Consider the following 12165-nt stretch of genomic DNA (forward strand, 5'->3'; position numbering starts at 1 on the left):
TGGTTCCCTGCCGAGGGGAAGGGCCTGGCTCCCTCCTGAAGCTGCCCTGGGCCAGGGGAAGCAGCATGGACACAGGGTAAGGCCAGCAGCGGTCGCCTGCCTCGGCTCGAGGCTTTTCCTCCTCTCAAAGCTGCCGCATCGGTCCTTTCGTTTCTGTGTGTGTCACATGTGGGACGAGGCAGGATGGGAGGGCACGGGGCTCTCACTGCTCGCTGCTGTGTGATGAGCCCTCCTCTGCTGCAGCAAACCCATCTGGGACAGCAGCTGCTTTCGTTTCACCTCTGGGCTCCTGCAGCCACGCGGGCTGAGCTGACTCACAGGGGCCCGGGCGACCTCGAGCATCACTCAGTCAGAAGTGGCTGCCCTTGCTCGGCAGCTCGAGCCCCAGAAGCAGGAAGTCTCCAGGCTTTCATTATTAGATGTCGGTACCACGTTGAGAGGAGATGCCAACGGCAGCGTGGGTAAAAGGAGCAGCTGGATGATGCCTGGGGCACATCCGTATCATCCAGGGCAGGAAGCAGTCCCGCTGCTTCCAGGGAGTGGGTAAGCGAGGAGGAGGAGGAGGAGGAGGAGGAGGAGGAGGAGGAGGATTGCATGGCGGGCTGGCAGCAGAGGAAGGCAGAGCAAGATGGCTCCGTGAAATCTGCTGCTCCTGCTGCTGGGGCCGGAGAGGTTGGTCACGAAGGGAGAGCCTGGGAACACCATGTGCTCCCTTCCACTCTTGAAAGAGGCCCAGAAACAGTGTCCAGGGGCAAGAGGAACAGACTGGGCTGAGGATGACTCTGGCTGTGCTGATACAGGAGGGTTCAGGAGGCTCTGGCTGAAGAACTGTCTTTCCCACATGCTTCCCGTACTCAGCCCTGGGTAAACGGCTTTCTCCCGGTGACACTTCCCTGGCTGCAAAGTGGAGGCAACACTTGGGTTACTTGGGGGGCACAATATTCCTTTCAATAATGTTTGCAAGCTGCTTGGAAGTGGGAAGGTCATTTTATTGTCTGAAGAAGTAAGATTTAGGATACCTGTATCGTGGCTTCACCATAAACTAACCCTGTGCATTGAGGTGTCTTACCTGTCTTTATGCCTTTAAGGATTGGCAAATAGAGCTTCCTGAGTAAAATATGTTAGCCTGCTGGCAACTAATATCCTTAGGATAAAAGCTGCCCCGTGCCTAAAAGGGATGAAGGGACAGATCAAAATAGAGCACAGGCAGACTTCAGAAGTTATGGCCACTGGCTATGGGGGATGCCTCAGCTCCTGCCAGTGCTCAGAGCTCTGCAGTCCTGCTCTCCTAGCTCACCTTGCTGGAGATGGTGGCAGCCTGTGGGGTGCAGTCTGTGGAGTGCAGCCTGTGAGGTGCAGCCTGTGGGGTGCAGTCTGCCACTCAAGCGATGCTAACGCTGCCTTCTCTTTGCCCCTAGAGTGGTTTATCCTTTGTCAGACTCTCCCTCTGTGAAGATGTCTCAGGCATCTCCAGCTGATGAAGGCACAACGTTTGAGCACCTCTGGAGCACACTGTAAGTGGTGAATTCAGGTGTATTGTGAGGCAGAAGTGGCCCTTTGCTCAGTAACCCCTGTTAGCACATCTCATTCCCATGGCCTGGAGACATTTCCTTTGCACACTCCAGTTTTCATGTTCCTTTTCCACATTGAGAAATTTGCTCCCAGACTCTGATCTCTTTGCTCACTCAAGGAAGCAAAGGTGTTTGGGAGCAGAAATGCCTCAGCAGCAGCTGGGAAAGGAGACATTGACTCATCCTCACACAGAGGGGAGCAACTGGGCCACATCCTCTGTGTCCTGCCTGCAGCAGAGCCCTGGTCCTGTCCCCATGCCTGCTCTTGGAGCCCTGGACAGCCAAAGCTGAGGAGCAACACCCTGGCAGCTTTTGCTGAGCTGGGCCCCTTAGAGCTGGAGTTGTACATGACACTGTCTCACGTAGCAAGTCATGTGGAGATGGTGTCAGAGCCAGTGCAAAGGTCTCCTTTTGTCTGGGTCCCTTGCCTGTGCTGTGGCAGGGGATGCTGGCACCAGCCTGGGAGGGTGTGCTCTTAGTCTCCCCTCATGAGGTTTGGTGGATGCCTGATTAAAATGGGTATTTTCTAAAATTAAACAACTTCCAATCACACCAGGACTTCTGCAGCTCTTCTGGTCTTTGAGCCTCAGCCTAATCAAGCAAAGAAGGACTTTGCTTCATCCTCTTTCTTCCTTGGAGTCCTCTCACATCCTGAGGTGACAGATACACCAGAGCAGCTGGGTGGGTGAAAAGCTTCCCAGCTCTGCTCCTTTCACCCACCAGGCAACAGTTTGCCTGAGCAAAGCCTGCTCTGCCCTAGTAAAGGAAAAGCAGAGGATGGGGGGAAAGCTGAGAAAGGGACAAGGTTCAAGGGAATTGCTAGGTGCTGGGGAGTGGTGGTGGTGCAGCTGGGGAGCTGAAGGCTGACCATCTGCCCTCACCTTTTGCACAGGGAGCCTGACAGCACCTACTTCGACCTCCCTCCGTCCAACCACACGGGCAGCAATGAGGTCTCCAACAGCACAGAGGTCACGATGGATGTCTTCCAGATGAGAGGCATGAACGACTCGGTCATGGTGAGTGTGCTCAGGCTGCACCAGTGGGAAATGCATCCAACCTGAAGCTGTTCTTCCCACGGGGAGCTCGGGGCTCTGCAGTAGGAAGAGGGATGTTTGTGGGTTCAGACACCACAGGCCCAGTGCTGCTGTTGCTTGTGCAGCATCTGGTAACCTGTAACCAGTGAATGGTCTGCAGCATTGCAGATGGATGATGGTCCAGGAAATCGCAGCTGCTTATGAACAGCTGCCATTGCTGCTGCTCTGTGCTGTAACAGCGCTGCAGCTCCAGTTCCTCAACAGGAGAAGAGTACAATTCACCCTGGTATGAAACATGCTGCTGTGTAGGAAAAGCTGCTGCAAGCTGCTGGGGAGCAGAGGTGCTGGAGGGGCTGTGCTCCCAGGGGCTCTGTGCCGAGGGCTCTTCTCTCCCAGCCGCTGTCCCGTCCTGTCTAAGCAAAGGATGTGACAAAGGCAGCGGGACGTGAGACGGCCGGGTTGCCCGTGAGTGTGTCCCTGGCTGCAGCAGCATCCCCCTCCAGCAAGCTGCCGTTTCCCTCCTCGCCGGCCCGTGTCCCCTCCCCCAGCTCCTTTTTCCCTCTCTTTTCTCCTGCTTTCCCTCCCTCCGCCGGCCTTTGTCCGCAGGGCAGCGGGAGCAGGCGCTGCTAATTGCGGATCAGCGCCTCCTGAGCCGGCCTCGCCTCTCCCGCTGTAACCAAAGCCGAGCCCGTGGGCAGCTGCCCCAGGCCCGAGGGAAGGGCAGGACACGGCAGCAGAGGGGTCGTGGGGGGTCTCTGTGTCTGTGCCGTGGTGGCTGCAGCACCCGGCGCTGCTGCCGATGCCACCCAGGCACTCTGGGACCTGCCTCCCGTGAGGCTGGATGCACCTTCTCAGCCTCTCATGGGCACTGCATTGCTCCTAAACACCTGCTTCGGGAGCCTGTGGGAGGACTCACTGTGATTAAGGATAAGAACAATCCCTCAGCCACCTTTTTTGCTTTGGGGCAACCTCAGGACCGGTCCCATGTGCAGTGCATCAGGTTTCACATCCGACACTGCCACTGACCTAGAGGGGTCTGCACATGCACACCAGTCCTGGGAGGTGGGTGATGCAGCCTGGTTCCACCTCGCAGAACACACCACTCTTTGAACTGCTTGTCTGCTTCAGTGTGCAGCTTTCCACTGAAGGCTCTGGCTGTAGGAAACACCCTTCTCCATCTGCCCCGAGTCAGCCAGAAATCTGCCTGGCCCCTCCAGATATCTATCTATCTATCCACATATCCACAGCTACCCATCCAGGTACCTATCCATATCTGTCCATCTAGGTATCTATCTACCCATCTATCCCTATCTATCCATCTCAATCTGTCCATCCACACCTATCCATACCCATCCATCTAGAGAGGGATAACTCTGCATCTCCTAGACTCTGAGCTGCCTGAGAGTCACGGCGCCGACTGGTCGATGTGGCTGCAGCCACCTCGGGCTGCTGGCAAAGGCTGTTGGCCAAATGGGTTTCCAGCCCAGCGTGGTGCAAGCAGCTTTCAGGATTGGAATCCATCCGGGCTCGATGATGGAGCTGGACCCCTGCTCTCCCTGCAGTGGGGATGGTTGGTATCGCCCAGTCCATCACTGGGCAAGCTGGGGCCTGCCCTGCGCTTTAATGAATAGTCATGAGGGACAGAAGGGGTGGGCCCCGTTTTGTTGTTGGATGCAGCCAGTTGACAGAACTAAGGGAGATGAAAAAAGCAAAAAAGCATCAGACGGCGGCACGCGGGTGGCTGGCGCAGCATCCCCGGCACTGCCCGCATCCCTGGCACTGCCTGCACCCTGGTGCTGCCTGCATCCCTGGCAGTACCTGCATCCCTGGTGCTGCCTGCATCCCTGGCAGTACCTGCATCCCTGGCACTCCCTGGTTCCACCTGCCTTCCCATCCCGCCCCATGACTCCCGTGGCGGGACGCTGCCCAGCGCTCTGCGAACCCCTCAGCAACTAAAATGCTGTACATCAGTGACCCGATGCAGCATTACACCACGGTAGGTGCTACTTCTTTTGCCTTCTGCTATTATGTGTGGCCATCCCGTGCCGGTGGGGCAGGAGCGGGGCCGTGCTGCGGCTCTGGCTGCAGAGTCCTCGCATCCCGGGCTGTGCCGGTGGCTGTTGTGGCACAAGCTCTGCCCCGTGCTGCTCCAGCCCCAGCCATGAACCATCATGTGGGTGTGGGATGGGTAGAGCAGAGGAAATGGTCCCTGTGCTACAGGTGATGTGTTTTCAGCTCTGTCCTCAAGCGCTGAGGTTGCTTTCCCGGTTAAAAGGGGGTTGTGTCTGCTCTCTGGCTTTCAGAGAAGTTAGATCCAGGCAGTGCTGCACTTCCCACCCAGAAATCACCTCATTCTTTTTTGCCTTCCTTGTGTTGGTACAAAGCACATAGGCACCAGGCTGGTTGTGTGCTGTAGTGTTGTTACTTGGGAGGTCATTGCTGCAGCCATGGGAATATTCACCCCTGTGTGTGGATAAACATGTGTGTGTGTATGTTTACAGGCTGCACACACACAAGGGCTGTGCTGGCTTTGTTGACACACACCTACACAAACACTCACGCCTTCAATTTGTCTTTTAAGGGAAAGTTTCCAAAATTTAGACCGTTTTTAAGCCCAAGCTGGTCGTTTCCCCTGCACCTGACCTCGGGGGCCTCTGCAGCAGATCTGTGAAGCGCCCGGGGGATCCCAGCTCAGGGCAGAGCTGCCTCTCGGATCTCCCTCGTGTGTCTCCAGGGAAGGTTCTCTCCCCTGCAGAGGTCAGGATGCTGTTCCCAGTAGGTCGGTGCTGATTCACCTGCCCGTTCCAGCCGCAGGCTTCAGCCACGAACAGCCCTGGCTCTAAGCAGCCTCACAAAACCAGGCTGGGATGACACCCACTCCCAAGGGCAGCCTCACCCCAGCCCGCCCTGCACTCCTGAGCAGCATCAAGTCCCTTTTCCCCTTGCTGCTCTCCTCCTGGCCGATGCCTGAGCTTTGCTTTTCGGGGGTAACGGTGCTGCCCACGTCGCAGCCGGTGCCACTCGCCGCCGAGGCCACTCTGCCCGGCCGTCCCTGCCAGCAGCTGGGCGAGGGCTTTCCACGGGCATTCTTAACTCTGATTATGCCAAAGTTCCTCATAACTTCTCCACATGAAGCCTGGGATTGTGGAAATCCTAGATGGAGGTGGTTTGGCTTTAGCTGGGCTATTTATAGAGCAGGGAGAAGGAATAGAGGGGTTTACGTACATATTTTAGGGCAGAAAATGGCTGTATGTGTAAAAACAAGCCAGATCTTGTTCAGCATTCCTCCAGTTAGTCACAGGCTCCAACGACCTTGCGAGAGATGCAGACAACAGGAGAACTTCCCTGGAGAAGGATGATTGCCTTTAAACCATTATGCATCGTAGACGTTTGGGTGAGGTTGGGATCCCAAGTTAAAACACGTCCCTTGATTCCTGAGCCGTGAGAGGAGAGGGCAGATGGCTGCGGGACCCTGACGGCCTCCTGCCAGGAGCTCCTGGGCTCCCAGAGCTGCCCTGACTGGTGCTGGGACAGAAGGAGGCAGAGGGCTGGTGCTGGGTGAAGGGGGGAGTGCAGACCCTGCTCTGCTACAAGGAGCTGGGATGGTCCCCTGGGACTGCCAACAGGCTGCTGCCTTCAAATGCAGGGAGAGCAACCCTGGAGCCACTCACAGCAGCAGACTTCAGGGAAAAAAACATCCCATTTGCTTTGAGAAAAAGTTACATAGGGGATATTTTTTGTTAAGTGTTGGTTTATCTGTCTGCCTCAGAAATGAGGACTCTGGATCTGATCTGCAGCTGAAAGATTAAGGCCACTTTATCCCGTGGCTTTTGGGAACGTAGCTCTTGGCTATGCCTGCAGGTAAAAGAGCTGCCAGCTCCTACTAGAAGTATCTGACAGTAAATGTTCAGAAAAGGAATGAAAACAGGAATTATAGAAAGCCAGGATCTGGTCCAGTGTGCCTGGAGTGAGAGGCAGTACCTGAATACCCAGGAAGGTTTGCTCTGTGCCCGTGCTGCAGCCTGCTGCATCACAGCTTTGGAGGTTTGAGGTTTTCCCCAAATTAGACCTGCATCAGTGAAAGCCACCGAAAGCAAACACCCCAGCTAGGAAATGAATTGCACAAACCACCATTCAGAGCCGGCTCCTCTCAGGGAAATGCTCCCAGGAGCCGTGATGTGATGAGTGGATGCGTGCGGGAGGCAGCGGGTCGGACGCTCAGCCACGCTGGGAGCGACGCCTCTGAGACGATGCCCGGGGGTCCTTTCCCACCACTGCCACCCCAGGTGACTCCGGGGGCTGGTGGTCACCTCTCCCTGGTGCTGGATGGCAGGGTAGCTTCCCCAGGCCCTGACTCTCCAGGCTGGGAAGGTCACACGGAGCAGAGCCCACAGGGGCTGTCGCTCCCTGTCCTGCAACAGGACATCTCCCACGCCTGACAGATCCTGGCAGGTCCCTGCCCCGTGCCCGCATAGGCAGGTGTGTTAGAAACCCAGGGACCTCGGTACCCTGCTGCCTCCAGCGAGGACAGAGCAGGTGGAAGGGGATGATTTCCACAGACTGAGTTAATCCCTTGCACAGGAGTGACCTGGTCAAAAGCCCGAGCAGCCCAGACTGGTGCTTTCACACGGCTTCCCACATGCTGGCCCTTTAAGGAGGCTGTAACAGGACACCTGGAGCCCTGAAGAAGTGTGGCTGAGGTTTCCATGTCTCTAAACTGGCTGGTGTTTTCTTTTTTCCCTCCTCCCCTTTTCCCTTCCTCCAGTCCCAGTTCAATTTGCTGAACAACAGCATGGATCAGAGCATCGGCAGCAGAGCAGCCTCCACCAGCCCCTACAGCTCCGAGCACACCTCCAATGTCCCAACGCATTCCCCCTACTCGCAGCCCAGCTCCACCTTCGACGCCATGTCCCCAGCGCCCGTCATCCCCTCCAACACCGACTACCCCGGGCCCCACCACTTCGAGGTGACCTTCCAGCAATCCAGCACCGCCAAGTCAGCCACCTGGACAGTAAGTTGCACGTCTTCTTGCCTTCGCTGCAGAGCTGTTTGCCGCCGCTGTCCCTTTCCAGCCGCCCAGATGCAACCTGCCAGGGTCTGGGTGGTGCTTTGCAGGGGGCACAGGGGCACGGGGCGGCTGCAGGACACAGCCACTGCTCACAAGGGGCTTCAGCTGCACCCCTGGCCCTGGAGAGCAAAACGTGTGGGAAATGTCAGTGCTTTTGCTTTTGGGGGATTTTTGTCCAAGAGGGTTTGCTAAGCACAGCAGTTTGAGCGTAACTTCCTTGGCAGCAGTTCCCTAAACCGCAGGTAACTGTCCCTGAGAATCCCAAAGCCGGGGAGCTGTGCTGGGGCAGCACCTGCCCTGCTCTGAGCGCGCTGCCCTGCACGTGTGCCAGCCGCTGTCAGAGGCCACACGGACCTTTGCCCCCGTCTACCGGGGCCATTCGCAGCTCCGCCGTGAATTCTTGCTCGTCGTTTACAATCCCGTTTCACCTCGTATCAGAAGAGTAACTCAGGCTCTAGAAGTCACAGCAAAATAGCAGAGGAGGTCCTTTAATCACGACCCCGCGCTGCGCAGGGGCAGGTTTGGCTGCCACCGGTCCCACCACGCGCCTGCAGCCCTGGCACAGGAGTCCCCTGCAGGTCAGGGAGCCAGACACTGGGCAGAGTCCACGAGGGCTGCTCTGATTTTTGCAGCAGAAGGTCCTAAATTCACACGCTGGCTCCTGCTGTAGCACGGTGCCGTCCCTGTGCGTGAGGAGAGCCGGCGTGGCTGCAGGGAGAGCCGAGAGCCGGCACGCTCGGGGCAGGGAGGGTTTCTCTTCTGGGAAACACCAGCAGAGCGGAAAGGTTGGGATGGGAACACGAGGGAGCAACGGGGTTTGCTCTGGGGCTGCGGTTTGCCACGATCGTGACCCGTGCAGAGCAGACCAGGAGCGATGCATCAGCCCCAGGTGTGATGATGGCTTTTGTTTTTGGAAGCTGATGTGTTTAATTGCCAAGACAGCCCTTCCCGTGGCAGACAGAAGGTGTCCTCGGACGCTTTCCTGCAGGCAGAGCCCGAGGCTGGCTCTGTCCCTCTTGCAAAAACCGACAGGCAGGGGAGTGAGCAAACCAGCGGCCAGCTGGGGTTTGGATGCAGCCAAATTCCTGGAGCTGCACAGCTTCAGTGCTGAGTGGCTCTCACGGGGGGCTTGGGACCAGCACCAACACCATTTGCCCTGGCAGGAGAGGTGAAGTCTTCACTCTTTTCCACCAGCTTTCCTTGCAGAACGTTGCTAAAGGATGTGCTTCAGTAGGTATCGAATAAACTGGAGGTGAGTCCTGTCCCTGCTGGGGAGTATCTCACCCCAGTTAAAAGTGAAGCTGGGTAGGACCTGCAGAGGCAAAGGAGGCATTCCCATCCCACAAATCATCCCAAAGGGACCTGAGCCCACAGTGACACAGGGTGTCTCATCCCAGCTGTGCCACTGGCTTTGGGATGGGCAGTGCTGGGTGCTGCAGGACCCCCTCAGACAGTGCCATGGGCAGGGGCTGCTCACACATGCCAAAAGGCAGAGGAGGCACCTACCAAAGGTGTGCTCTGTGCTCACTTTCACTAGCAGTAAGGAAACACCTTTCCCTCATCCCAGATGGTGAATGTTACAGCCATAGGGACTAAATGCAAAAAGCCCCTGAGGTCTTTCTGGCCTGTTGTCTTTGCCCCTGAGGCTCCTTGAGGCAGTCCCACGGGATGAGGGAGCCCATGGCCCATGACACCCCTTTCCCTCGCTGCAGCCAGCCCAGCCAGCTTTCCACAACTCTGAACTGAGCCAGGGCTGTTTCAGCATCACCTCATGCCGACCATGTCCTGCTGGGAGCTGAGCTGGTCGGGACAGGGCTGCTTTGCTTCCTCCAGCCTTTGTGGTAGGGTCTCCTTTGTACGTCAGAGCAGCCAGTGCCACAGCGACGCTCTGAGAGCTCTCCTGGCCTGTGAACATGCCATGGGCAGCCATAAGCATCTGTGGAGGATGTGCCCAGGGCTGGGAGGGAGGCAGCTGAGCACATGGCTGCAAGGGCTAGGAAATGGTCCAGAGCAGAGGAGTTAAATGCCTGAACTGGCTTTGATACTCAGCCAGGTGCTGAGTGAGCTGTGTGACCCTCTGGACCATGGTGCTGTGGTTATTGTGCATCCCCCAAAAGCAGCCTGGCCTCTGAATTGGCACCAACCAGCCCACATCTCAGGGCAGGGAAGCTGAGCCTCGTCAGTAGCCTCTCACACCCTGAAGAGCATGGAGGGTGCTTCATTTGAAACAGTTCTTCTTGCAGGACCTCCCGAGGGGCTGAGGGGCCACGGGCAGAGTGCAGGGACAGCTCAGTGATGGTCCAGCCAAGGGTACCTGAATCGCCCATCCTGGTGTGCTGCAGGACACACGTGGTTTGAATCAGCACCTAGAAAGAAACAACAGTAAAACACAGTTCCATTTCATCCCTAGCCAGGGAAGCCTCTGATTGCTTTGAGTGCCCCAAACAACCGAGGCCCTGCTGACGGTGAGTGGTTGGGCAGTGCCTGGGCAGCTGGGAGCCCTCAGTCCCGAGAAGGCTCTGCCAGAGCAGCAGCACCACGGGGATCCAGCCAAGGAGGAGCTACAGCTGTCACCCAGACAATGCCAAACCAAATAGTTCCATGCAAGTCGTCCTGTCAGAGCATTTCACATCGTTTTCTGACACAATCGTAAGCTTTGGCTGCTGGGAATGTGCAGCCCAGCAGACTCCTGCTTCCCTCTGAGACGTGGCCTTGTCCACTCTCCCACCCTGAGCAGTGGAGGCTCCTGAGGAGCCTGGGGCTTGTGCCCAGGGACCCTTTGGAGATGAGCTGCCTGCACAGCGGGAGCAAAGTACCGCTGAGCCCACTGCCCTCGTGCAGATGCCGTGTCCACACTTCCAACCCTCTGCTGACAAAACAGAAAAGGTTTGGGAGGGAGGTCCAAAGAAGATGAAAGATTTGGAGCAGATGCCTTGTAGGGTGATACCAGAGAAATGCTCTGCTTGAAAGGTCTCCACGAGGAGAGGAGGGTGGCTCGATCGCAGCCTGCACAGGAGATGGTTTCTGATAGCAGGCAGCTCTTTAATCTAACAGGAGACATAATGAGACCCAGGGCTTGGAAGCTGAAGCCAGGCAAATTCAGACTAGAAACAAGGTGGAAATTTTTTTAACAGTGAGGATAATTAAACATAGGAACAATTTACCAAGGAATGTGGTAGATTCTCCAACTCCTGAAGTATTCAAATGAAGAGAAGCTGCACTTCAGGCAGACGGTGCTGGCTCGGTGCAGAGCGAGCAGGGAGGGCTCCGGGGCCAGCAGCGTGGGGAATCCCACCACGGCATCAGCAGCTGCTCCCTCCAGCCTTAAACTTAACGCCGAATGTCTACATTTAGGAAGTGAGCGAAGGAAGAAGGGCTCGGGGCTTGTGTTACCAGACCCGGCAGTGTTCTGGCAGAGGGGGCGGGGGCTGGATGTCCCGACCCCCCGGCTGAGCGAGCTCCGTCCCGCTGCAGCCGCGCCGCTCCGCGCCGCCAAACCTCCCCCGGCGTTTTTAATGGCCTTCTTATCAACACAGAGCGACGGGCAGATGCCGAGCACACGGCTCCGGCCGCAGGCTGAGCCCCCGCTCCGCGCGGGGACGCGCCGCGACACGCCGGGCGCTGCGCTGCTGCCGTCGGGGCCGCCGCGGCCGGCGCTGCCCGGACACGCTCGGGCTGCAGCGGGCTGTGTGCCGCCGGCAGCCCCTCGCCTCGCGGACAGCTGCTAACTGAGAGATAATTAGTGTTTTTCTCCAGCCGGGTTTGCGGCGGCGCGGGGCTCGCTGCCCTCCCGGGCGCCGTCGCGGGCGGCACAGGCACGGGGAGCGTTAATAGGGCCTTTGGCCCCCCGTGGCATGGCTGCGAAAGGACACGGGGGGGCTCGAGCTCTTGGTGCAGAGCAGCTCACACAGAGCCCCTGGGGCTGGGGAGAGGCGGACAGACCCCTGAGCTAAGCAAGGAGGGGGCTCCCCAAACCTGAGCATGAACACAGCGGGGTCCAGGCCATGTCCGGGGTCTTGCCTGCTGCTTTGGGGAGCAAACAGCCAGTGCCAGAGAGGTTTAAACCCAGGGTGAGATGCTCCTGCAATGATGGACACCATCCAGCCAACCAGTGTGCATCCCAGTGCTTGGCCAGTGGGACACTGCAGCGCTGAACTGGTTCCGTAGGTCTCGCAGCTGGAGCACGGGCACTGGGGGAGCTGACAGAGCTTGTCTGACATTAACTGCATGAGAAGGATGGAAATTGGTGTGGCAGGAGGTAGGTTCTCCTTTGCTGGTCGCTATCTGAAGTTTGTTGGGGTAGAAGTGGTTGTAAAGGGAAGGGAAAAAGCCTTCAGGAGCCTCTGTAGGAAAAGAGCCCCTTCTTCACACTCTCCCTGGCACTTTGTTTTAGGGAGGTCCCTGTCCTGCAGCATCAGCCTAGAGATGAGCACAGCTCACTACACTCTACCTCAGAGCCACAAACATCTTTGTTTGTATCCAAGTAGCTGGG

At 57.4% G+C, this 12165-nt stretch overlaps 1 protein-coding gene across 2 annotated transcripts in view; it reads left to right on the plus strand.

Annotated features, from left to right (window-relative positions):
- Positions 1-12165, plus strand: part of TP73 (tumor protein p73) — a 22272-nt gene continuing 10107 nt past the window's right edge. For both annotated transcript variants that reach the window (XM_062012787.1, XM_062012789.1), the window contains exons 1-4: positions 1-76; positions 1419-1514; positions 2464-2587; positions 7371-7616. In XM_062012787.1, the coding sequence (XP_061868771.1) occupies positions 66-76; positions 1419-1514; positions 2464-2587; positions 7371-7616 (477 nt within the window). In that variant the 5' untranslated portion in view covers positions 1-65. The remainder of the gene's footprint in view (positions 77-1418; positions 1515-2463; positions 2588-7370; positions 7617-12165) is intronic.

Source organism: Colius striatus, chromosome 21 (assembly GCF_028858725.1).
Source record: "Colius striatus isolate bColStr4 chromosome 21, bColStr4.1.hap1, whole genome shotgun sequence".
Taxonomy (NCBI): domain Eukaryota; kingdom Metazoa; phylum Chordata; class Aves; order Coliiformes; family Coliidae; genus Colius; species Colius striatus.